This window comes from Brassica napus, chromosome C3 (assembly GCF_020379485.1).
Source record: "Brassica napus cultivar Da-Ae chromosome C3, Da-Ae, whole genome shotgun sequence".
NCBI lineage: Eukaryota > Viridiplantae > Streptophyta > Magnoliopsida > Brassicales > Brassicaceae > Brassica > Brassica napus.
This window is the reverse complement of record NC_063446.1, coordinates 38023737-38051019: the sequence shown is the minus strand read 5'-3', so window position 1 is coordinate 38051019 and position 27283 is coordinate 38023737. Positions and strand designations below refer to the sequence as shown.

General features: G+C 34.9%; 5 protein-coding genes and 1 non-coding gene across 6 annotated transcripts; 1 reads left to right on the top strand and 5 right to left on the bottom strand.

Moving 5' to 3' along the window:
* Window positions 1-3324: 3324 nt before the first annotated feature.
* On the bottom strand, window positions 3325-4606 carry LOC106436817 (dof zinc finger protein DOF5.7). Its single transcript, XM_013877764.3, has one exon. The coding sequence runs from the start codon at window positions 4467-4469 to the stop codon at window positions 3549-3551; it is 921 nt and encodes a 306-aa protein (XP_013733218.1). The 5' UTR covers window positions 4470-4606; the 3' UTR covers window positions 3325-3548.
* A 4196-nt stretch (window positions 4607-8802) lies between these two features.
* On the bottom strand, window positions 8803-11082 carry LOC106436821 (L-type lectin-domain containing receptor kinase IX.2-like). The gene has a single exon (XM_013877768.3). The coding sequence runs from the start codon at window positions 10878-10880 to the stop codon at window positions 8889-8891; it is 1992 nt and encodes a 663-aa protein (XP_013733222.1). The 5' UTR covers window positions 10881-11082; the 3' UTR covers window positions 8803-8888.
* Window positions 11083-13452: 2370 nt separating this feature from the next.
* On the bottom strand, window positions 13453-14213 carry LOC125583541. The gene has a single exon (XM_048750623.1). It carries the CDS (start codon window positions 14033-14035, stop codon window positions 13688-13690), a length of 348 nt encoding a protein of 115 aa, XP_048606580.1. The 5' UTR covers window positions 14036-14213; the 3' UTR covers window positions 13453-13687.
* A 389-nt stretch (window positions 14214-14602) lies between these two features.
* TRNAN-GUU lies at window positions 14603-14676 on the bottom strand. The gene has a single exon. It is a non-coding gene; the product is annotated as a tRNA-Asn (tRNA).
* A 334-nt stretch (window positions 14677-15010) lies between these two features.
* On the top strand, window positions 15011-19143 carry LOC106348112 (probable cytosolic oligopeptidase A). The gene is made up of 17 exons (XM_013787773.3): window positions 15011-15488; window positions 15612-15779; window positions 15861-15984; window positions 16115-16191; window positions 16348-16491; window positions 16588-16818; window positions 16898-16988; window positions 17070-17191; window positions 17274-17381; window positions 17465-17710; window positions 17815-17960; window positions 18045-18162; window positions 18246-18405; window positions 18504-18535; window positions 18628-18693; window positions 18780-18851; window positions 18941-19143. Exons 1-17 carry the CDS (start codon window positions 15054-15056, stop codon window positions 19025-19027), a joined length of 2427 nt encoding a protein of 808 aa, XP_013643227.2. The 5' UTR covers window positions 15011-15053; the 3' UTR covers window positions 19028-19143.
* Window positions 19115-21421, bottom strand: LOC125583540 (transcription factor GTE7-like). The gene is made up of 3 exons (XM_048750622.1): window positions 19899-21421; window positions 19602-19809; window positions 19115-19492 (listed from the first exon to the last, which is right to left on the bottom strand). Exons 1-3 carry the CDS (start codon window positions 21183-21185, stop codon window positions 19401-19403), a joined length of 1587 nt encoding a protein of 528 aa, XP_048606579.1. The 5' UTR covers window positions 21186-21421; the 3' UTR covers window positions 19115-19400.
* Between the last annotated feature and the right edge of the window lie 5862 nt (window positions 21422-27283).

The following is a 27283-nucleotide window of genomic DNA, read 5'->3' as shown; positions in this document are numbered from 1 at the left end:
CTCTGTTTTCATTTTCTATTTTCAGTTCACTTGGTTGATTTCTACAACTATTTTTAGTAGCATTTTCTACAAATCTAAAGAAACAAAAAAGAACAAAAAGTATAATTTATAGATAGAGCAAAACATATAGTAACATATGCTAACATCTTTTTTTTTTTTTTCAGCATGCTAACATCAACTCTACAATTTTTATGTTTTCACAAAGTTTCAGAAAATGTTAAACCCCTACGATAGATTTTAGTTTTTTGAATTTAAAAAGTTCCTAACAAAATTACAAAAACTGGAAAAAAGCTTGCACGGAATTCCTATAGAGCTATTCTGGCAAAGATTAGTTACTATGAAAAGTGGAACATGAGCATTTGGTAATTAAAATTAATTGTTTTATAATATCCCTTATCCATAAATATTTTACCAAACCGAAAGAATGAAAAAAAAATGGAGAAAGTAAATACTAATTTTTAATAAAATAAAAGAAATCCAATCATCTGTATTCTATACATAATAAAAGGAACTAGGATTGTTGGAGCATGAACCCAAATTATCCGTGTATCTTTAGTTATTGTTATTCTTGAAAAATTAAAAAAGGTTATTATTATCAAAAAGAAGGGAGGTGAAGATCAAACTTGTTACCCGTATGTTAAAAAGAGAAGCTTACAGACACTAGACTAAAGTGCAACATACAAGATTTGGCGTCCCTAAAATATATATTGTTTGTGGCGCCCAAAACCCAAAACCCTGGCTTCGCGTAGCCTAAAATATATATTGTTTGTGGCGCCCAAAACCCAAAACCCTGGCTTTGCGTAGCCCAGGGCCGGCCCTGATTCCAGACGAGGCGACTCATTTTTTCGTATTAGTATGCTCAAACCTCCACGTACGTTGTTGCATGCATTAATTTAGCCAGATTCAAGGTAAACGGAGAATTATATTACTCCAAGAAAGGAGATCGTATAAACTACTCTGTCTCCTCTCACGAGTCGAAAACCGTGAGCTTTCTCGCAATTGGTTTAGTTTTTTTTTGGGTAAAAATGTTAAGCGCAATTGGTTTAGGTTCTTGTTGTAAAGCCGTGAAACAACGACCTAATAAATTTATTCATATACGATCTAAAAGCTGTTGCATCACTTGTATTCACATTCATCATGCTCCTTCCCTGTTTATCCGTTTCATTAAATCATCGAAAATATTTGTTTATTTTTATTTGTAATATTGAGATATTTAATATTTATTTGTTATAAATGACATTACATGACTTTAGCCTTTATTTGGCTAGTTAACCAAAAGCAAGATAAAGGTTAATTCTTGATTGTTGTTACCTTTCTAGGATAATTAAAAAGAGGAGAAACAAAAAGTTCGGATCTCGGAAAGGCAATGTTCTTAGGATGAAAAGTCTTATAACGCAAACTTACTAATGATCAATCATAAAAAGCTTAAAGGGAGATTGTAGTATATATGCAAAAGTGCCAACATCACCTTCTTTGTAAAAGTACTTGGAACCTAAAGAAAAAGTAATTCTTCTTTTGTAGCATATACATATATCAGTAATATATTGATCTTTAGATATAATAAAAATAATTGGAATTAAAAGTGAATTACTCATGCGTTTTGTTATATATTTTAAAACTTGTTTGCTTTGTGATTTACCTAGCTTTGTCTCTATAATTGTTTAAAAAAAAAAACTAAAACTCGAAAACGGGTGAGCTCTTATGGTCTCTACTGAATATATATAACTCCATTGTAATACTTATTTACATACATTATTTTACCACGTAAAATTCAGTTATTCGTTATTAATGATATAGAAAATTCTATAAATATATAGTTTGTTCATTTAGAATTATATATACATACATGTATATATGCATATCTTTTTGACATTTCTTCCAGCGGATTAGTTAAAAAAAAAAACACGCTTGTGAAAATAGGTGACTTTTTAGGTTGTAGAACCAATCGAAGTAAATGTGATCAAAAGTCACATTGACAATTCTAAACGATATTTGGAATAAAAGTGAGGGAAAATGAGTTACCACTATGATATGACTTAAATAATGACCATTGATTACGATGCGCACGATGGGAGTCGATCGTTAATTGAGTTTGCAAAGAAACACAAATTTAGTTCACTAATTTAATAATGATGAAATGTTATAGACATAGTATTAATTATCAAATAAGTAGAACGGGAAAGGAGTCTGTTAGTAGATGAACCTTTAAACTCTAGGCAAAATATTATTCACAATTCACATGCAGGCAGCAGGGGCCACAATTTCTTTCGTAGTCAAATGCAATTGAGTAAGGAACGTAATAGTCGCATGCATGGCTAAACAAATAGCTTAACAAAAAATAATTTAAAGTAGATTATGATTTACAAGTTAATGTTCTTCTAGAAGCCAGAAATTAAAGTGGATCAAAGGCAGTATTTTCTCTTTACTATTTAGAAATCCACAATTTCAAATGAAGCGTTAAAATTTAAACCAAATTCATGATTATCATCTACATATGCATCTAAACCCTATATAATACTTCTTCAGAACCTGTAATGTTGTGTATGCTTTTGACACAATTCAAACACTATTATGCAATTTTTGAAATAATCAATGTTTGGATTTAGTCGAACTAGTCCGTTTGCACATGCCTACTTCTGCATAAGACGTTCGTACTTGCAGTCGCAGACCTTCCCTAGATCAGTAATAAGATATACATACACATTAGTACAGATACAAACATATATATACATATATATTTATGTTCATGTATATGTAGCGAGAATCTAAGGATGGGGCTAAAGAGAGACTGCAAAAAAGCCTAATGCCTGGTCTCTATGTTTCACGTAGACTCGACATAGTTCAGTGACTTATAAGATGCCATATGCTTGAATGTACATGAATCAGACCACACTTCACTGACAGTTCTTTAATGTAACATACAATTTATGTTTTCAGTTTTGCAGCACAACTGTCGATGTTGTAGCGAATATTACACACCATTTATTGAGATTCTAATGTTACCAGGGTATTATTACAGTTGATGTGGATGGGCAATTATTTTGCTTGGCTCGAGACGTGTATATAATTAGGCTCTGTTAAACTTGACAAAAATCTAGTAAAATTATTTAAAGGTAATAGTAAGTCTATAACTAATCCCAAGGAAACATTGTCTGTTTACTGAAATTGACGTTTCAAGAATTTTCGAATTAACATTGGGACAAAAACGACCAACTATTTCACTACCAAACCAAGAGCCTTTGAATAATTAAGCTTTAAGCACAGTAAATCTTGTTTCGAATATTTCCAACATTGAGATAATTATGAGTACAGAAAAGTCGCAAGTTTAGAGAATCTATTATAGTATATCTCTCAATTCTTAAATTTTTGTTTACAAATTGAAATTTATAATTCTAAATGGTAACCAACAACAACAACAAAAACTGACTACAAAGAACACCCAACCCAACAAATACTACAAACATAAATATTCTTTGGCATTACATAAGAAACACACATAATTTTAAATATCTGATCACATAATATAGTTCCTTTTAACTTACCAATAATCATGGCAAAGCATTATAATGGTTAAGGTCAGTCCAAGCTTGAACTCCATTGTTCCATTGCTCACTTCCTCCTGTATTATTATTATTATTAGCCACCCCTTCAGTATCATTATTATTACCAAAATACCATTCTGTCTGATTATCTCCTTTCTTCGTCGGCGACTGCGATGAGTTCACGATCTCGAGATTCCTGTAAAGTATCGGCTGTGGCCTCTCCACAACGACAGTCTCTTCTTTAGAGCTACCAAAAAGCATAGCCATCCTCTGTTGCTGAAGTCTCCAGTGCAAATCTTGGTTTAAAGAGCTCAAAGTTTCTATCGAAGTTGCTAAGTTTCCGTCGGTTGCTCCGGCGGTTGTGAACGTCCCCGTTGAATGGTTGTTGTTGCTGTAATCTCCAAAACCCATTAAAGATAAACCCGACCCGACATCAACGGGTGTTGTCTCGACCTGGTCCATGGGCCTAAGGCCAAGAACTTCTTGATTATTCATAAGTTGAAGATCGTTGATTTTGTTGAGAGACAAACCAGCGAGCTGAAAATCCATTGTTGTTGGAGGAGGGAAGAACTTGGTGGAGTCTTCCATGATTGAAGAGAAAAATCTCTGAGATGAAGAAGAAGAAGGAGTTATTACTGAGTTAGGTTTGAATGTTTTTTTGGTTTTCCGACAACCTCCTCCGATGGGGACGTTTCTTAAGGCACCACCACGTGTCCAGTAACGGCGGCAAGATTTGCAGAAGTGACGAGGCTGAGAGAGGCTGTAGTTGTTGTAGTAACAGAACTTTGTGTTTGAGGAGTTGCAACGAGGGCATTTTAGGGTTTGTTGGTCTTGGGAGGTGGAGGAGGACGGTGGTTTTTTGGTATGGGGTGTCCCGGTGGTACGGTGATCCGGTTTAGGAGAGTGGAGATTGGTATGGGAGGACATGATGATGATGGGACGAGAGGAGAAAAGTTTGAAGGAAATAAGTAAAGTAGGGAGAATAGAGAGAAAGAGAGGTTGAGGAGCAGTCGGTACAAGGGTTTCGTGTGGTGTTATATATTTATACAAATGATTGTGTATGTATGTGAATATGATATGTTTGTGTTTGTGTTTTTTTTTTAAAGTCACTTTGGCATAAATAATTATAGATATTGATTTATTTGAAGAAAACAAAAAGTGTTTTTGTCTTCAAAAAGTTGGAGAGAAAGACTTAATTACTTTTCGTTTGTTAATGACTTAGCAATATAAAAAGTGGCTTTATCGTAAAGAATTGGAAGTACTTAATTATTTGAGATTTTGGCATTTGTAACTCTATTTGTTAGAAAACTCTATTTGTATTTATATTGCACTAATATAGTGTGTTTATATTATAGTGAAACTTTAATAACTTGAGTTTTGTTATTCATTTCTAAGACATTAAATACAGTATTATTAAGTTACAAAAAAATACAGTATTATTAAAAATATTAGTTATGCGTACTGTACAGTTTACACAAAATTTATGGTAACACAAAAAATTATAAACATAATCTATATAAATTTGAAAACTCAATATTTATGTTATAACAAATCAAACTGTGATAGCTGTGTTGGATGTAAATTTTGTTGGTAACGATTATACAAGAGTAGTATTTTATTTTATTTTTTTGCAAACAAATTAAATATGTATTTAACATGCTATAGTAAACTCTTTGAGATAAAACACTTTTTTAACTTTGTTGGCCATGTATTAGAAAATGTTATACATCTCTATGGTGTTCCTTTATTACATTTGATTAGTTCATCATAAATTTCTTTATAGTTAAAGTCTTTGGATTTATTGTAAGCTAAAAACAAAACAAAAAATGTAGCAGAGGATGATCGGTTAAGTCTCACGAGAGATCCATTCTTCAAGCTCTCACATGTTTCCCATTTTATCTTCTCCGCTCTCTCGTGTTTCTTCACAGATGGAGACGTTTACTCAATCATCGAAACAAAATCTTTTTTTTTTTTGAAAAAAGAAATCGAAACAAAATCTTCTCTTTTTATTTTTGGACGTATACTTATTACAATATTTATATTTTTTGTCAGCATATTTATATATTATCTATATGTGTGTATAGAAATACCGTAGTATATCTTTATTGAAAGACATTGCCTCAACAATTGTGTAACTGGAATTTAATACGTATACAAAAAGAAAACAATTGAATCTGATTCTGATGGCAATTCACTTCAACTACTCAGCAAATGTCAAATTGTGTGAGTATTTAATCATATGCATTACTAGCGATCATACAATAGAAAAAGGAGAAGAAAAGCGTTACAAAAGATGTCAGAGAATTCTTTTAGGTCAAGTTTATATTAAGGAAATAACTTCACAAAATGTCAGAAAGTTAAAACTAATATTATATGGCCGAAAGCTATAAGTATAGCTGTATGTATAAAGGAGTATATAATATCTAGTCTACGTATAAAGATTGGTGCAGCGCATACTTCACACATAGAAAAAACCTTACCACAACAATAGAAACAAGACACACATAACAAATTCTATCCGATTTGTTCCGTTTAATTGCACAGTCATAGATGTTCTGTCTTTTCTGTCCCGGTTTAATTTTAAAACTATTCTTCATATGCATAACCATTAATAGCCATTTTCACAACATCATGCAAATTTACTGCTGAAAGTAATTAACAAGGAACAAAACTAAATAGGATTTTTCAAACAGAAAACTAAAAATCTATGATAGAATTAGACGTTCTAACCTCACCACTTTATATCTACGAGTTATCAAAGGAGCTTATAAAAAAATATAGATTCTCTCGAAAGTAAATAAAAATTTGATTTGATTTATTCTTTTTGTAACAGGCGTATACATTTATTACGGAGTTTCTAATATCTCTTATATATTAAAAGAGAAGCATTTGCAATAAATGTGTTCACACATACATTGACACGTGTCAATCTTACAATCATTTCAATTTTATAATGCTTACGTGTCAATCTCACAGTCATTTAGCAATTAATGTGTTCACACACTTTTTTTAATCAGTTCATTTTTAGTTTTCGTATTTTAACCTTTGTATTAGTGAATTAAAGTTTTCTCTGGGAAAGTACTGAATAATATCATTGTTGAAATAAATAAATTTCAAAATCATTAAGATTCACATCAACTAAAATGCTCGAATGAGAATGTTTTAAAAATTGATAGTTTTGTATTTTGCCGAACTTAGCCATGGTTGAGCTTTATGCATACGAAAGCAACAAATAATTGTGATTAGTTATAAATTAAAGAAACTGAGGTGAAAAACGCCATATACAAAGTTGGATCTTTAGTTTAGCCATGTATTGTTTTTCTTTACAGAGTTTTTATATCACACCAAAAATTAGAAACATAATCAGATTGTTATAAAAAAATCAGAAATCATAAAAGCTTTACAAGAAAAGAAAATTCGTGAAATCAATTGAAAAACATAATTCATGTACCGAATGAAGAGATCACATTTATTTTTGACGCAATTCTAACCCATTTCACTCGATTGTATCGTGTTTTTATCATATTTGGCAAGAAATTTTATAACAAACTACACATTATTGGTTATGGACTACATCATTTTTTAACATGTCCAACAATATTGACACGACGTCCAACCATTTTTATTGGTATTCTTAAAGTATGGTCCAATAATTATGTATGTAAAATAAGCCTAACATATTATTTTTACATTTATTTTTTTTTATATTTGTAGAAGAAAATAAGTCTAGGTAAAATATTTGGATCTGAAAAACGAACCGAACTTTATTTGAAAGTAATACTAAACACAAAATAAAATTGATTAAGTACTAAAATGGATCTAAAAGTTTAATATCCAGAGAACCAGAAACGAATCCGATCCAAACTGAAATATTTTGGATTCCAAAAACATCTAAAACACAATTATATACTTAAATATATTAGTTTAAATTTCATATCTATTAGATATTCATTAATATGAAAATATCTAAAATAACAAAATATGTTCAAAATACTGAAAACATATATTTTCTCCATCTAAATATTTAAATTGAACTATTTTTATGTAAAATTTAAGTATTTAGTCTTAAATTATTCAATTTTTTATGTTTTATATTATTTTTATTTTTGGATTTTGAGGATTAAGTATATTAGATTTTTGTTAAGAAATTACATAATTAAAATAGATACCCAAGCCCGAACCAAACCTAGAATGATTCGAACCAAATCGAATCCAAATTGAAACTAAAATTTGTAAATATCTGAATCATATTCAAATTTCTAACTCTAAAAATTAAAATCTGAATAGACCTACTGAATCCGAACGAATATCTGAATGTTCATTCTTTGAAAAAGCTATGCGATAAATCTCTTACTACAGCGTAAAATAAATAATCTAATTAATTATTTCATTCCGCGCACGGTGCGGATTATTACCTAGTATTTGTTTAAAGCAAGAAAGAGACATGACACAAAATGACTTAAGGTAAAAAAAAAAAAAAATAGCAGTTTCATTAAAGATATTGGTCAAATGTAATATCGTTATCAAACGTTGTAGAGCCATCAGCCATACACTTATACCACCTGATTTACCCGCCATGTTCCCATTTATTCCAGCCGTAATTTGATCGACTTTTCATTAACTGTTTGACATTTATGTATATGAGCTCTGTCCGAGATCATAATTATCTACGAGGGATCTTGTAACAAGAGAACAGAAGAGAGGAAATGAAACATGTGAAGCTAATCACGAGAACTGAAAAGGATAGAGAGCTGACTCGTGGAAGCCCATTAGTATTTATTTGGGCTTTGTTCTGAGAATAGCCTAAAGATGGTTATATACTTATATGGGTCTATGACTATCGAAAGAGACTACCTATGTGGGACCCTCTGGTGGCTATCCGGACCATATCAATCAACATTCCACCTATCATAAGTTGACCAATACTATGGACGCTTTTTAAACCTTAGTCGTCAAACTTTATGACAAAAACACATTTACATCTTTTTCTACAACATTTCGTTGAAACTGAAAAAAAATACTACAGAAAATGACTAATGCGAACATAACATAAGAAGAAAGAAGAGACAGAAAGAAGACAAAGGAACATCCAATTTGCACAAAAAGCTTTCTATCATGAGAACTTTAATTTTTTTTTAACATTCTCGTCTCCAAAACGAATACGTTACAAAAGAGTTTTTTCACAACTACATATATAAAGAAAAACAGTAAAAAAAAAAGCAGGGATTAAGGATAATTCCACAAAGAATAGACACACTTCAAGAGCATAAACAATTAACAAAGATAAAACAAGAGAGCACAAAGATAGTAAGTGTAAGAACTTAAGAGTTAATCTCAAATCTTAAGCTAACGACCAACTTCCTTACTCGAGAACGTTATCGAAGCTCTACTAGAGTTAACCGAAGGAGGAGAAGAAGAAGAAGTCGAGTTGTAATACGTAGCAACAGGCCTCTTCAACGGAAGATTAACAGGCAATGGTGACTCCAACTTCATAACTTGTATCGCTTGTTTTATCGACGGTCTCGAACTTTTATCAGGATGACCACACCATAACCCTAAAACCAAAAGACACCCAGCTTCTTCCATATTAAAATCATCACCAAGTTTCTCATCTACACCTGAACTCAACAGCTCTTTCTTCCCATAAAGCTCCCACACTTTCTCCACAAGACTCTTCTCATCACTCTCTGAATCATCATCATCATCACTGTTCCCTTCTTCTTCATCTTCTTTCCTTCTCTCCAACGATTTTCTCCCCGTGACAATCTCTAGTAACACTATCCCAAAGCTATACATATCAGATTCTTTACTTGCACAACCTGTCATAACATACTCGGGTGCCATGTATCCAAAAGTTCCAGCCAACCCTGTTTTATGAGAATCAAGCTTATGACTCATAACCCTAGCCAGCCCAAAGTCACCTAACTTGACGTTGAAGTCACCGTCAAGCATTATATTACTTGCCTTGATGTCTCTGTGTAGCACACACTGATCCCATTCCTCATGGAGATAAAGTATCGCAGAAGCTAGACCTAGAGCTATCTTGTACCTTGTGTCCCAAGATAGTATCTCTTCCCTTTTACCAAAGAGGTGAGAGTTCAATCCACCGTTTGGCATCAACTCATATATAAGCAAGAACTCGTTTTCTTCATTACACCAACCAATGAGTTGCACTAGGTTTCGATGTCTTAACTTGCTGATGACTTTAACTTCGTTTAAGAACTCTTTCTTTCCTTGCCTTGAGCCGCAAGATAGCTTCTTCACCGCAACCATCATGTTGATTTCTTTCAAGTTCCCACTATACACCGCTCCAAAACCTCCTTCACCTAGCTTCCTTTGGTGTGAGAATCCGTTTGTTGCTGACACAAGATCCTTGTAAGAAAACTTTCTTGGTCCTCCTGTTTCCTTTTCTAGGTCTTCGTTTATTGATGATGATGATACCATGTTTGTTATCTCTCTTGATTTCCTCGACCAAACCATAACGGTTGTAATGACCAGTAAGGTCACGAGAACAACTCCAGCAACCGAGATGCCAATTATAAGTCCTGTCTTGTTGTCGGCTTTCTCGGGGTCTAGACTTGAACTTAGCTCCCAAGACAATAGTCTATGTTCACCTGTGTTTAATCCAGCAGCGGCTATAAACCCTAACATAACTTCTGATGGTAGAACCTTAGCTAGGTCAATGATGTAAGAAAGGCTTGAACTCTCATCATCAGAGGCTGTTAGCTCATAACCCCAAGACACACTCAAGTTCTTGTTAACAGAATCATAAGATACACGTGCATGACCAATATCTTGACTATGCAAACTTGCGTTCCAAGAAGTGTAGTTAGAAGATTCAAGAGAGTTATTATTGATCCCGACATGAGATGCAACGTCCCTAGGATCCCAACCTGGGTTGCTATACGTGTCAAACTCGATATGAACGAGGTCAAAAGAAGACTTGTAATCAATATTTGGACCGAAGAGACCCAAGAAACCAGACGGAGTGTATGCAGGGAGTGGTGCTCCCACAGGAGCAAGAAAGAAACATATACCATGAGTATCTGATGTGAGGTTACGAGCATCGATTTTGAAAGAGAAGCTGGTGTTGAAATCTGAAGCGTTACCAGTTCTACGACTCCATATAGGGACTTCCTCTGAGTAAGTGATCCAACCAACTTGAGATGTACGTGCGGCGCTGTTGAAGTTCACCGTTCCGTCTTCATCTCGTGCCGCATCTCCGTGGTAGACTATGTTTCCTGAAGGATCATCTGGTTGAAAGCTAGTGATGTTGAAGTAAAGTGAATCAACAACAAAAGGAAGAAGGAAGAAAATGAACAAGATTGAATTAGCCATGGAGAAGGAAGAAAGAAAAGATTTACAAGATGAGATGGTTGAAGGTCTTAGATCATCAAATAAAACCAGCCAAGAGCTAGAAGAATGGTCAAGAAAACAGGCTTATTTTTTTTCAATAGATCACTATCAGTGATTCCTGATCACAGGAAGTTTCTTATTAGTTTACTTTTCTTGAATCATAAGTCAAACCAACACGCTGTACAACAATCTTCAAACAGTTTGACTTTTTGTCCTACTCATTATTATGTTTTTTTAGCTCTTCCAAGAATATGGTAAAATCTGAAAATGTTAAGAACGTTCTTGAATGGTAATATACTTTGCAATCATAAACTTAAAGATTCAAAGCAAAGATAAAATAATATAACAGATCAGCTTTGATATGGTAAGTTGGTAACAAACTGTACAACCAAGTGCACAAAACAGAGATACTTCCACAAGAAATAAGGAGGCTACAAGAGAACAAACACCAACAGATTTATAATACTAATTCCGTTTTTTAATAGACAATATTTTAGTATTAAACATATAGAATAAGAAAATATTTTCTAAACAAAAATATCATTGATTATTCACTTAATCATAATTTGACAAATAACAAAATATATTGCATAATACCATTGGTCATATATAACAAATTTATAATAAATATTATATTGAAAATTGGAAAAATATCTAATTTGGAAAAAAAAATCGCTAAAGCATAAACTATCCCTTCCCGCTAACCCCGTAGTCTGGGGACCTAGCTCGTGATCCATCAACTTGCCTTGATGTCCCTGTGGACAATGCATTGCTCCCACTCCTCGTGAAGGTAAAACAACGCAGAGGCTACACCTAGAGCTATCTTGCAGCTAGCAGCTCATGTGAGGTGAGCTTTCTTACCGAATAGGTGCGAGTCGAGGCTACCATAAGACTGAACAATAGTCTAATAAGTAATAGAGTTGATTACATCTAAGGGACATTTTTTGTCTTTTCTTTCCAGCAAGAGTCACTTACCACTTATGACTTCCCACTTATGAGACACTTTCTGGTGGGGCCTAGATATGTTTTTGACAAATTTATCCTTGTGGACAACGAGTTATAGACGACGACGAATTGTGGATCGACTTGTGAACGATGAGTAATTTGTAGACATATGAATCAAGAAAATGCAGATAATATGTATGATGGTTTACTTCAACTAATACAAATTTGAATTTCAAAGAAATTTGACATGATAACCATTATGTACATGATACACTTAACACCATGTGGAGGATAATTTCTATGAGATGATTTGTTATGGACATAAATTATGGATATATATATATATACATCTCATGAACACATATGGTTAAGACATGTAAATTATGGACATAATAATTGTGGACGCAAAAATATGGACAAGGTGACTATTTATGATACTAAAAAGCTAGACATGAGAAAAAGATCTACGCTTTATAAAAGATTGCTCGAGCTTTCCTTATATAATTGAAGAGGCGAAGACGGCTACCACAACGATCTTGAGCATGGCCACAACGCCGCGGTGAAAGCAGATCATGATGACACATAAGACCACGTGGATGGTACTTGCCGATGGCTTAGGGCTTCAATTAAGTTTGCTTCACATCGGTGAACAGACCTAAGTTGCAGGTACGGTGGGGAGGGGGGGGGGGGGGGGGGGGGGGGGGGGGGGGGGGGGGGGGGGGGGGAGGAGCATGAGCAGACGAAAACAATGTCGGTGATGGCGCTTGTGGTCTTGCTTGTGCACAGCGTTCCAAAACTGTAATGAGCACAAACCTATCATACCCAACAACAACAATTGGAATTAAAGACAAAACACTCGGTAACCCAAACAAATCAGACTCTCAATCTATTGATAAGATGCAAGTGATAAGCCTCTCTTTTTTTAACACAAACATCAGTGATCTATCAACTGAACAGAGAATTAACTCTAAACAGAGACCAAACCAGATTCAAGAAAGATGAAACCTTTTAGAATCCAATCCAGAGCTTAGTTTCTAACACGCGCCTCCCAGTCCCAGAAGGCAATCTCTCAACCTCTCGCTCCAACATCTCTTTCTTCTCTCAACGAAGATGAGAAGTTTCTGATGAGATTGTGTTCTCGATTTTCATGGCAGGAGAGAGAGGAAGGAGAGAAAAAAGTTTATGAAAGAAGAGGAAGAGGATGAGTGTCTTTTAGGTTCCGATTTCTTTGAATATGAACATGGAATTTTTTGGGTAAATAAGAGATTTAGACGAATTAGGGTTGATAAAATATGAATTGGGAAAGTGAGATAGAATTGATAGATAGTTAAGAGAGAGAGAGAAAAATTTGCTTTAGGAATTAAAAAAGTTGTGTTGGAGGGTATAATGACCAAACAACACGAAAGAAGTGTGTCTCATGTGGAAAGTGACTCCCCGTATAATCGAGAAGTTGACTCAAGATGTTAAATTCTCTAAGTAATAACATATCAAGTTACATTTGCCTTTCTATGCTTTCGGTTCCAGTTTATCTCAGAAGCTTTTTTTTTTTTTTTTTTTTGACAAAATCTCAGAAGCTCATTTAAACACAAATATAAAGAATAGAAAAACATATCTAACGGGTATTATACTCATTAACCAAAAGTACATGGATACGTATGTAATTAAAAACCTCTCGGGTACAAATGTAAATAAAGAAACGGCAGGGACCATCTTTCTCAAACAAATACCAAATTATCAGATTACATATATGTAATTAACAGAACTCGAGGGTACATACGAAATTTGATACCACGTCCGAAAATATAATTTAACAAAATAAAAAGAGAGCAAATATAAGATATTAGCTACTGATGTAGACTCTGTGTTCGGAGACTTCTGAAACCCTTACGATCATCATCGCGCAAGTTAAAACCATCGTCGAAGTTCTGAGCATAACTCACAGCATCGTAGTGAAACTTTATCAACCTCTTCGGTTTTGCGTTCTCGAGTCCGCAGCTTGTAACCAAAAACAATAGCCTTCTAAGGAGATTCCTTAATCTGGGACTTGACCTTGTCTTCTTGTTGTGGTTACTGATTCGAGCGTACTCGGTTTCCCTGTGTAGTAACGAGAGACAAGACGACGGAGAACTCAAGCATCGACCGGTGAAGTACGATGGTTTACGGTGGTTGGTGAGAGCTAGATCTCTATCCATTTCCTGGGGGAGAGAAAAGATATATATTTTAATATGAGTGAGTATTTAGGTTTTATAATAGACGACAGAGTTTTGAGGTAAAAATAAATGAATGGCTATAAATAACGTAGAGTTTTAGCGGTCCAATCATATAATTTCTCGTTTTATGGGAGAGGCATGTAGCATTCATTGTGACGAACTTGTTAGTTCCTGGTGGTCAACGTTTTGTTGTTGTAATATCTATCTGTATTGGTAGTAAATCGGTATATTCTGACTGTGTAAGATTCACTACCACTTGCCAGTCCTTAAAATAACTTGACTATAGTTTTAAGTAATACTACACGTAAAAAATATATGTTCCACAGTTCTATCATTAGGCGGTATGATTAATGAAATAACTGTGGGATCGTTTGTCGTAAAATGGACACGACATCACAGACTATCCCTTCCCTACCAGCTTGAACGTCTCTTGTCGGGCTTTTAGATCCTTTCGCCAAACAAGTTATTACCATGTGTATCGTGATGTGCGACTTTGTGGGCCACTGTAAGAAAAGAAAGAAGAGGGACAAAACACAAAAAATTTGAAAACGCTAGAAGGAGGGGTCGAACCTCCGACCTTGTGGTTAACAGCCACACGCTCTAACCAACTGAGCTATTCCAGCTTTTGATATAACGTACAGAACAAAACAATTTGGACGTTTATACAAGCTATAATTTTTTTGTGTCAACGTAATAGCTTTTATAAAGTGGTGAATATCTGTTTTTTTTTTTTTTTTTTGTAAAAATATCTATCTATGTTTATTGCATTTCTTCTTACCATCATACTAAAAAAAAAATCAATTTGTATATTTAGTTTCCATTTAGCTAGGAACTTGCTGATGTAATTAAACGAGTTTTACTTCAAGGTCAAGTTTGAAAATTGACAAAATTAACCTTTGGACACATCGATAGGCTTGGAACCTCACATAAGTTAATCACATTCAAAACAAAACAAAACAAAAATCTCGAAGAGATAAAGAGATTTTCTCCCCGAAAAAAAATGAAGAGAATAACAATAATCGCAACGACGTTTGTTATAGCCAACACTCTAATGGCGACGACTACAACTTCTCGAGCCTCTCTCAACCTCCTCCTTCGCCGCTCACCTTCCAAACTTCGAAACGCTAAATTTTTCTCTTCTTCTTCTCAGTTTCGTCCCTCGACTTTACCTAAATCATACTCGTGCCCCATCTGGTCCTCCTCTTTCTCCTTCTGCCTCCCTCCTAGATCCACCTCCACCTCTCTCCCCTTCCGCCAATTCTCCTCTTCTCCTCCCTCGATGTCCTCCGCCATCGCCGCCGCCGTGAGCTCTGCCGTCTCCGATGAGAGTCTTCTCTCATCGAATCCTCTCTTGCAGGATTTTGATTTCCCTCCGTTTGATTCCGTTGATGCTGAGCACGTTCGTCCCGGGATTCGTGCTCTGCTGCAGCACCTCGTATGTTCTCTTCTTCAGTGTTATTCGTTCTATGATTTTAAAATCAAATGTTGAAACTATATGTTATTGGTTGTATTCGTGATGGATTTGGATTTGAACTGATTATAGTATAATATTTTCCAGGAAGGTGAATTGGAGCAGTTAGAGAACTCTGTGGAGCCATCATGGCCAAAACTGGTTGAACCGTTAGAGAAACTCGTTGATCGGTTGAGTGTTGTTTGGGGAGTGATCAATCACCTTAAGGCTGTTAAGGACACTCCTGAGCTTCGTGCTGCCATTGAGGACGTTCAGGTGAATCTTGTTTTGTATCCTTTGAAATTAGAATTGATTATCTTGTTTTACTAACTAACCATACTGTTCTTTCTTCTGCAGCCGGAGAAGGTGAGGTTTCAGCTCAGGCTGGGGCAAAGCAAGCCTATCTACAAGGCCTTCAAAGCTATTCGTGAATCTCCTGATTGGTCATCGCTTAGTGAAGCTCGTCAACGTTTAGTTGAAGGCAAGTAGATTTAAATTGCTCACTTTAGTGAGCTAACTGTTGTTTTCGGCACATATATTTGAACATATATTATATATTATCTCTGTGCAACTTTTTAGTGTGCTGACTATTGTTTTGATCACTGTTTCAGCACAAATAAAGGAGGCGGTTCTCACTGGTATCGCTCTTGATGATGAAAAGAGAGAAGAGTTTAACAAAATTGAACAGGTTTTGATTTAAGTTACTAACACTAGTAAATGTCAGCTTGTTTAGTGATTGGTTAGTTCTATGTTTGTCACAGCTTTGTTTCTCCAAAAATTGTCATCTCTCAATAGTCAATACTATTAATATGCTTAATCTCTTTTTTTTTGTTCTGTATTGTAGGAACTCGAGAAACTTTCCCATAAGTTTTCTGAGAATGTTTTGGATGCTACAAAGAAGTTTGAAAAGTTGATAACTGACAAGAAAGAGATGGATGGATTGCCTCCAAGCGCTCTTGGGCTATTTGCACAAGCTGCTGTGTCCAAGGTATCGATATTAACTATAATATATATGCAAATTCCCATGTTATTTTCTTTTGTGGTTCGTCATTTTTATTCTCTTGATATGTGTGTGTGACACAAGGGTCATGAAAATGCAACTGCTGAGAATGGACCATGGGTCATTACACTGGATGCTCCTAGTTATCTCCCTGTCATGCAACATGCCAAAAACCGTGCTCTCCGTGAGGAACTCTACCGTGCGTATCTAACTCGTGCCTCTTCTGGTGATTTGGATAACACATCGATCATTGACCAAATCCTGATGCTTCGATTGGAAAAGGCTAAACTTCTTGGTTACAACAATTACGCTGAGGTAGACTCAGCAACCTAAGTAAAACCATTTCTTTTTTTCTCTTATGGTTGGCTTAATGTCACTCTCTCTATTGTTTTAGGTAAGCATGACTATGAAAATGGCCACTGTTGAAAAAGCAGCAGAGCTTTTAGAGAAGCTTCGTAGTGCTTCGTGGGGTCCAGCGGTTCAAGGTAACATGTTGACCACTGTTGTAACAGTCAAATATAGCGTGAGATTTGATACTCATGGTTCGTTTATATTGTATAAATTAGACATGGAAGACCTTAAGAGTTTCGCAAAGAGCCAAGGTGCTGAAGAATCTGGCAGCTTGACTCACTGGGACACCACTTTCTGGAGTGAGAGGCTTCGTGAATCCAAATACGATATTAATGAGGTTCTTTCTCCTTCTCTAACTTGCGATACAACTTTATTGTTTTGAAAGTCTTCATTCTTATTTGTTGTTTTGGTCTTTGTAGGAAGAACTACGTCCGTATTTCTCCCTGCCAAAGGTTATGGATGGACTTTTCAGCCTAGCTAAGACATTATTTGGAGTCGATATAGAACCAGCAGATGGTGTAGCTCCGGTAAAATCTGGAATCCTATATGTTGCGTCGCATGTGAGATACTAGTTAAAGCTTGTTAATTGACATATATTTGTAATCTGAAGGTCTGGAACAGCGATGTTCGGTTCTACCGTGTCAAAGATTCTTCTGGAAGCCCAATCGCTTACTTTTACTTTGATCCATACTCTCGCCCTTCAGAGAAAAGAGGTGGTGCCTGGATGGGTGAGGTTTTTTCCCGTAGCCAAGTCATGGCTCAGAAAGGTACTTCCGTTAGGCTGCCTGTTGCGCACATGGTATGCAACCAAACTCCTCCAGTAGGTGACAAGCCAAGCCTTATGACATTCCGTGAGGTAAATGAAGAATCTAATCTTAAAGATTTTATTACATTCTTTTGAACCTGCTTATATCTTAGTATGACTAAAATTTGCTGACTTCATTTCACACTAATATACAGGTAGAGACTGTGTTTCATGAATTTGGACATGCTCTCCAGCATATGCTTACCAAGCAGGATGAGGGGCTAGTGGCTGGTATTCGAAATGTAGAGTGGGACGCGGTTGAATTACCATCACAGTTTATGGAAAATTGGTGCTACCACAGGTACTCTCGAGTTCATTACGAGTTACACTCTTTGTAATGTTTTTACAGTGGGAGTAAAAGCAGCGCTATGATTACTGGTTTCAGGGACACTTTGATGAGCATTGCGAAGCATTATCAAACAGGAGAAACACTCCCAGAGGAAATATACAAGAAACTCCTTGCTGCAAGAACATTTCGTGCAGGGTCCTTCAGTCTTCGTCAGGTGAATGCTTTTGATATTCAGTGCCATTTTATGTTTTGTAATGGATCAATGTGTGTAGTAATATGATGATTTCATGTTTTCAGCTGAAATTCGCCAGTCTTGATTTGGAGCTTCACACAAATTACATACCAGGTGGACCAGAATCCATCTATGATGTTGATCAAAGGGTATCAGTAAAAACCCAAGTTATCCCTCCACTTCCTGAGGATAGATTCCTCTGTGGCTTCAGTCACATATTTGCAGGTAACAATCCTCAGTCATGAAACCCTGATAGAGATGTATATATATGTGTTTTTTTTTATCGTAACCATTCACCTATACACATGTTCATGAACTTCCAGGAGGATATGCAGCCGGCTACTACAGTTACAAGGTAAAGAAAATTCTGAATCTCTGTAATAACAAAACTCTTAACAGGCTAGGCTGTAAAATGCTCACCCAAATTTCTGAATAAAAAACTTGCAGTGGGCAGAGGTTTTGTCTGCAGATGCATTTTCAGCGTTTGAAGACGCTGGACTGGACGACATCAAGGTACTTATAAACTCTGAAGTATATTGTTAAATACACAGAGAAGTTGAGAAACGAGATGATGAAACTTATTTCTTTGATGCAAACAGGCTGTTAAAGAAACAGGACAGAGATTCAGAAACACAGTACTTGCACTTGGAGGAGGAAAAGCGCCTCTCAAGGTATGTTTTGTTTTCATATAATAATAACTTCAGTTTCTATTTTACGGCAATTTAGACGTACAATCTTAATGATTCGAAATTATGTTCAGGTGTTCGTTGAGTTCAGAGGACGGGAACCTTCACCAGAGCCTCTTCTCAGACACAATGGACTCTTGGCTGCCTCTGCTTCCGCTTGAGTCTTTTATTTTCATTACATTTGGTAGTACTCTAGACTTCCAACGTTAGAATTCATTGATATAATTAAGATGTGAAACTCGAACTTCTTCAACAAATAAAGATATTTTTTAAGATTTTCCAACCATTTACATCACTCGGTTAATACATTGCATTGATTCTTTCTCCTAGTTCCACCTTCCCTTTTCTTCATCTCACAATTACAGTTAAACAACTTTCTAAATCTAATAGGTGAATTAAATAACGAACTCCTCTCCCTCAAACTATCATTTCTCTCTATCTAACCACACCATCTACTGCTTCCTAAGGTTTCCTCCCTTTACACCCACGCTTTCAACTCTCTTAGCACTTGAATAGACTAAGCTCCAAGAGATTCTATCCTTGAGCTTCTTTTGCTTCCACGAATGGCGATTGAACACTATCTGCATCAGAATCACTACCTGATGAACTCCCACCTGACCCTGAATCTGCAAATTAGCATCAAAACCATACGATGTTGTTAGCGATACACAATAAAGTGGAAACCTTTTGGTCATAAGAGGTAGGGGATTTTGGAAAAGGGTTAAAGTAATATACCACTAGAGGAAGAACCGCTACTAGAACTAGAGCTGCCTGAAGAGCTAGACCCGCTACTAGCAGCAGCTGCTACTGCAGTACCATCTCTTTCGATCTCAACAGATGGGTAATCTTCGATTGGTATGTCTTCTCCAATATCTACATCCTCTTCCCCTGCATCCCCTTTCCTTGTTCTCTTCTCCGCACTACCTATTTCTGCATCCGAAGCCTGAGAGAGACAAGGTAAGAAACAACATTTAACTACAGTCTACAGACATAAATAGCGGTTTCAATAAGATCAAGAGATTGTTTGCTTACCATGTGTCTAGCAGCTGGAGGAGTTGACACGTTATGGATAAACCCTTGGCGCTTGATTTTGCTAGCCATCTTCTTGTAATTAGTCACGAAACGATCAAGCTCCCACAGAGTCTCATTGTCTACAGCTTCAATATCTAGCTCTATCTCATCTCCATCCTGAGCTAAATGACCGTTTCTCTTCCTAAGAATCTGAACCAACTGTCCAAGCTTCTCGGGAGGCAAGTCTTGTAGATTCATACCAAGCTTCGACTTCTCCTCCATTGTCATCAGCCTTTTGTTTGGATCCTTAGCCTTAGGCTTCGGCAACTTCCCGTTCCTCCCTTTGGTTACTTCACTCACATCAGGAGGTGCTTCCACTTGAGGAGGAGGGGGAGGAGTTCGCTCCCGTGCCGGCTCAACTACTTGAGGAGGAGACAATGTAGGTTGTAAGGGCTTCACTGAATCCAACTTCTTGGCAATTGAGATCTGTTCAGTTCCTCTCCTCACATTCGCCTCCACTGGACTCTGACTCCAATGTTTCTGCTTCACCTTCACCAGCTGAGCTTCGAATTTCTTGAAAGCAGGATTAAACACCACATCAAACTGATCAAGAAGCTTCTCAGCCATAAAGTACACATCTTGCCCCTTGGGGTTATACGCCATCGCATTCCTGAACGTCAATCTAACATCAGTCGCGAAATCAAGCGGCGAAACGTAAAAGCCCTTTTCGAGATTCAGCTTAACGGTGCCCAGATCCATGGGCTTCTTCACGATGAGATGGTAATCATGAAGCCCCAAACCAACCACATCGACAGGGGTATTGAACACCCAGGCCCATTTGTGCTTCATCAGCTTAACCAACATCTGACCGCAAGTATTCAACATAGAAGCCAACACTCTCTCCCGCTTCGGAGGAGTCTCTTCGGAACCGAACGGATTGCATCGCTTCTTCGATTCAACTCGAACGGCAGATACCTCAACTCGCTGAGACTCGAACGTTCCCGACTCGATCCGTTCCCTGAGGATCCGAATCTGCTCGAGCTCCGAGGTAAAGCGCTTCTTCAGCTCCCTGAGCTGACTCGAGTTGTACCCAGCGAGGTTAAAAGTAGCGTAGCCTCCGTAATTAGACGAATCGTCGAACCCCTTGCTCGAATCGAAATTAGGGTTAGGGTTAGGGCTGAAGAGGGGAGGAAGAGGGCTACTGCTGTTCTCGGCGACGGATTGTTTTGTAAATTTCCTCATAAAAACGGCGCCGCATTGTCCATGGAAGGACGGTTCGTTTAAGGTAGACAAAACAGCTGGTGCCATGCGAATCGCGATGGTCTCAAGGTCATTTCGCGGGGGGGGGTTCGTTCTCGCTCTTATAGAATCTCCAGCTTCTTTTTTTTTTTTTAATCAAGAAAAGTTTTAGCCTCCAAAAAAGGGCGGGAAAATTACGTCACCGGTTAAAATTCCGGCGATCGGATAATAAAAAAAAATTGAGAGCTTGAGGGAGGATGGGAGGAGGAGGGTTTTGAGATGACTGGGATGAGGAAAAGAGATGGGAGGCACCATCTCTTCTTAAAGGCCTTTGGAATCTGACCTTCGTTCCAATCTAACCGTTTAATTTTGATCTGACGGTTCAGATCCTGCTGCCCGGGAAATCTGCCACGGATGGCTAAGATCGCGTAAGTAGACACGTGGCGTGTTTTAAGCCGTTTGTTCGTGAGGCGTCGTGTGTGTTCTTTTTTTGTTTTGTTTAAATTTCCATGTCGAATGGGTCCCACTGTGACGTTTTCTTCTTTATTCAAATTTGTTGTTTTTTGGTTTCAGACTCTCTCATTGGTCGCTTTTCCTTTGCCAGGTCAGCGATAGTCACGTGTAGACAGCTAGGATTACTCGTTACCTTTTTGATTAACTCATTGAACTTTTAATTATTCGAAGAAGCTCACTAAGTATTATGCAAGACTATATACATCACAATACTCTGACACGAATATTTTAAGAAAATTATCCAAATTTACCAAGTACATATTGCAATAGTATATCGAACAAAATTTAAATTTCGACAATAAAAAGAGACAAACAAAAAGAAAAATCATTTTTACATGACCGCACACAGTCACCGACTAGACAGCGACCGAATTTAGGGCAACACCTATCAATGCATAATATTACGAAACTACTCTCCGTGTTTATGAACCCAAATCACCAATGGGCTGGGCTGGCTTCTCCTTTCAGATCTCTGGGCTATAATTGCTAACGCCTGAAAAAAATCTATATTAAATCATTTTCCATATTCTATATGATTTTAAGAAGAAAGAAACGATTTAATATAAGGAAAATTAGGTGAAATACACAAAAAAAAACATAATTCATTGTCTAACCAAAATCATTCCCTCTCTCCTCTTTCTTCTGCCTATCTCTCTCTACTCTTTCTCTGTAAAACTAACTAAATCTTGACTCGCGCCCCCGCGGGGGTGTTGGATTTAACTTGCGTTCAATGTAAATTTATAAACCATTGATTTTATAAAATATCCATTTATATTTTTATGTTTTTTAAAATATATTTAGAGTATAATATATTATATTATAATATAGATGTTTGATAATATTTTTTTATTTGTACGTAATATTATATTTATAATTTTATAACTTGATGCAATTTGATGTAATTGTAATATTCATATATTAACCTATTGATTTTTTTGTTTATTTATTTAAAAATGATTTAATTTTTTACAGTAGGTTTTTATGAATTATTATTAATTTTATGATAACAGAAAATAACAATTCATTTTAATTAATTAGTTTAAATTTTTGATTTTAAGTGAAGTGGCAGATTTGTAAATAATAAGGAAATGCAATGGCTAAATGTGTAAATAAAAAGAAATATTTAATCTACTATCTGTGTTTCCAAACAATTCTCATTTTATTCTGCTATCCAAGTTTTCAAACAACATAATCTGTAAATGAGAAAGAAATACAGTGACTAAATATGTAAATAAAAAATATATTTAATCTACTATCCTTGTTTCCAAACAACTTTCATTTAATCTACTATCTAAGTTTCCAAACAGTACCAAAAGGTACTTCAGTTTTAATAATATAGATTTCACATTTTTTTTGGTTATATCACAAATAAGCCCTTAATATAATTCATGACCAGAAAAGCGATTTATTGTTGTAAAGATAAAATGTGAGCGGTTATTAAGATTAATTGTAAAGAGGTACCAAACTCCATGTCTTCTGTGACAATATAAGCTCTGTCTACATGCCAAACAACCCTGTCAAGCACCAGCGAACTAAGCATGTCAAAATCGATATACACTTTGTGCGTGAAAAGGTTGCTCTCGGCCAAGTGAAGGTTATGCATTTTCCCTCTTCGCACCAGTATGCAGACATTTTTACAAAGGGTTTGCCAACCACCTTATTTAAGGAGTTCCGACACAGTCTAACCATTCGTTCCCCAAACGATTTGACTGCGGAAAGGTGAAAGAATATGGATTATTCTCCAAGATAATCAAAATTCTATAGTTACAGATTTAGATGCCTAATTCATAGGGAAGTTGTAACAGATTTACTTGTATATAATCTCTGTAATCGTTTCACTATAATGCAAGGGAAATACAACTTTTATCATGTGCACCCATTGTAACCCGGATTAGATTCTTTCTTCTCCACCTTTTTTGTTTTGTTAATGACAGTGCACCCACTAGATAAATTATCTAACTTTTCCCCTGCATACAACTTTAACTATTGCCTTTTGATCATAAATCATAATCCTCCACAAGAAAAGAAAAAAAAAAATTAATTCAAACTATCCAAGAAACTTGAATTAAACAAGGATTCAGGTTTCTCAGAAACAAGAAACAGCGGAAAACATGAACAGCAACAAGAGATAACAAAAGAGAAGATAGAGAAAAAACAGAGAGGTCATGCAAGAGTAAATAATACATAATTATTGAGGGAATGAGTGCAGTTTTTGCCTATATACTTTAAAAACCAGTGGAATAAATCTGGACCGTTAGATTTATTTTATAAAACGAAAAGCATTTTCCCATAGGAAGCCCATTTTGAGCATTAGTTATTTATACAGCCTTTTTGAGCTTTGATTGTGTCGTGGGCCAAATTCTTCCAACCTACTTTTTCTTTACTGTAATGACCCTTGTTTAATATTCACATTTATTTTAATTTACTATAAATTTCCTTTTTTTTACACTCATCATTTGATTTTGGACTAACCATTTTAATTATTTATCAGTTTTTAAACATTATCTGTTTCAAAAAAACTTACGTAGAAAATTACAAAAAGGTTTTTTCACGAGAAAAAAAATCTATAAAGAAAAAAGAGTTCATATCTCATATCTGTATTAAATAAATGTGGATGTTAATTAAGAATAGCGTATAAGCCCAACAACTGAAGTGGGAACAACTTTCAGAAAATTCTGGGATCCACGACAGCTAACCACGCACCCATGAGAATTTTTTTATCAACAACCACGCGCTTATTATAAAGTGTTTGCGCTCACACTACCATATGACTATGTAGGCCTGAGACTTATTATCTGAGATCCGGATTCGATCCGAGATCCGCTCCGGATCCGCTCCGAAAATAGGATATCCAGGGTTCCCGGATCCGAATCCGGATAGTAAAATCTTGGATCCGTGCAAACCGAATCCGGATCCGGATATCTTAATTTTTAGGTCCGGATATCCGGATCCGGATCCGTATTTTTTAAATACATTAAATTTTTAAATTTTATTAATATTTATATTTGATATATTAATATTTATACATGAATTAATCTTATAATATTATATTTTAGTTTTTACAATATTATAAACATATATAAATATTTAATTTATGTATTATATTAAAAAAATTAGTATTTTTTGTTAAAAAATATATTTTTAATTATTTTGACGGATCCGGATATCCGCGGATAATGGAATATCGAAACGGATATCCGAAACCCGGATATCCGCAACCACGAATCCGGATCCGGATATTAAATCCACGGATCCGACGGATCCGGATCCGGATCCTGATACCCTAAATTTCCTGGATATCCGGATCCGTTCCAGGGCTATGACTATGTGGTAATATTTTTTCTTTTTTAACTGAAAAATAAATAAATATTATTTCTTTTCAAATAACTAATTTTAGACGCAAAATGAAAATCATAGCTATGATTTTAACATTATTAAGTCAATAATATTTTTTCAAAATTTTATCCGCTTTTATCATTTTTTATAACAAATTTCAGGTGAAAAAAAAATGATAACGTCGATGGTGAAAAACATATGAGCCTAAAAAATTAAGACTGTAATCGTTCAGAAAATCAAAGATCCTCAACAATGGAGTATGGACCGCGGTGGTTACCACAACGGCAATGACGGAAGATGTGGTGGTGGTGATTACAACAACGGTGGTGGAAACTATGTAGTCATGGTTATGGAGAATGAAGCGGCCGCATGTACATAAAAATGGTGATCTTTCATAACAAAGATTACAACGGTTGTGGCGGTGCTCGTGCTGATCACGAACATAATTAATGTGGATTGAAGAAAGAGACAATATAAATATAATGGAACATATCAAATATTTTAGTACATATTGTTTAAATTTTGAAATGCGTATAATTGAAGGTAAAGATGTAATGTTTATCCCAACGTCAACCAAAAACTTATATAAACTAAACCCAAAACACTAATCACTAAATCCTAAAAATAAAAATAAATCATAGCTCAAGTATCAAAATATGCACATAACACATGATATGAACCATTATCAAAATAGAATAGTAACAAACAAAATAGAATATTACATATTTTTCAAATTTTGAAATGTTTATGATTGTAGGGAAAGAGGTAATGCTTACTCCAACGTCAACTCAAATCTTCCATAAACTAAACTCAAAACATTAATCACTAAACCCTAATAAAAATATAAACCCTAACTAAAATATCAAAATATGCACATTAACATAATATGAACCAATATCAAAATAGAATAGTAACAAACACAGTAGCATAATACATATTGTTTAAATTTTAAAATGTCTATGGCTCTAAGGAAAAATGTAATATTTACCCTAATGTCAAATTCAAATTTTTCATAAACTAAACCCAAAATACTATTTACTAAACCCTAAAAATAAATATAAACCTTAACCCAAATATTAAAATATGCACATAGTATATAATATGACGCATTAAAATAGAATAGTAACAAACAAAATATTATAAATATTGTTCAAATAGCATAGTACAACCGGAAACTTATAGTACAAATGAGTGGTGGTGGTTAAGGCGGAAGAGGTAGTGACTGATATCAAATAGATGATGGTGGTTTTGAAATATGTGATGCGAAAAATATGAAAACGAGGATTACGGATTTGGTTACAAAGAATTTTTTTTGGTGGTGGTGGTTACAGCAATGGCGACGTTAACCGGAACAGCGACGATGATTACAAAGTAACCGGTGATCGTGGTTTTGGAAGAAATTGTAATGGTAGATAGATAAAAGCACTATGATCATGGTCATGGTAAAAATGACATAATATATGTTGATATAGAAGAAATAATATTAATTAGAAGAGAAAAACTTATTACCGGAAGAAAATAAAATAAAAAAGGATAGATAAATAATAAGAGAAATATAATATATATTGTAAAAATTTTAGAGATCTTTTTTTTTAGTTAGATTCTTAATTATAATTTTTTTGAAGGCTAGTGAATGCAATTTCTCTAAAAACAGCTATTGTGGTATATCTTAAGATCACCTTCAATCCCACTTTTTTTTTCACTTTTTGCTTCATTTTGAAGTAAGTTTTGCTCCAATCTTACTTTATTTTTTGCTTCAAAATGAAATAATGAACAATGTTGATTCAAATTTGAAAATCTACTGTACATATCTTTATTTTTTTTTAAGATGAACTTTTTCATTGTAAATTGGTCGTTAACTTTTATGTATTCTTATCTTTTGCCAAAATAAACTATATGCTTTAATATAATCCAATTAATTTCAAAATTTTGACTATTATTTTTTATCTAATCAGATGTTTATATCAAAAAACATATGAATATTTGTTTTTAAGAACTTTTTAACTCGATTTAAAACAATCAAAGATAAATAAGCTTATTTATTACTCTAAACACTTTTGTTAATCAGTTGTAGAAAAAAATTATATATATGGTGTTTTTATACAAATTATGATGTTTTGTGTATGTTTATTCATGTTATGTAATAAATTCATTATATGAGAATAATAAATTTATATGAAATAATAATTATGTTGGATTATTGTTAAAACAAAATAGTTAGGTAAAATAAGTAAATATAAAAAAAATATAAGGTGTTTATTAATAATTAATGATAAAGTGGAGATGAAATATATTTGGAATATTCTTTTTATAAGAAA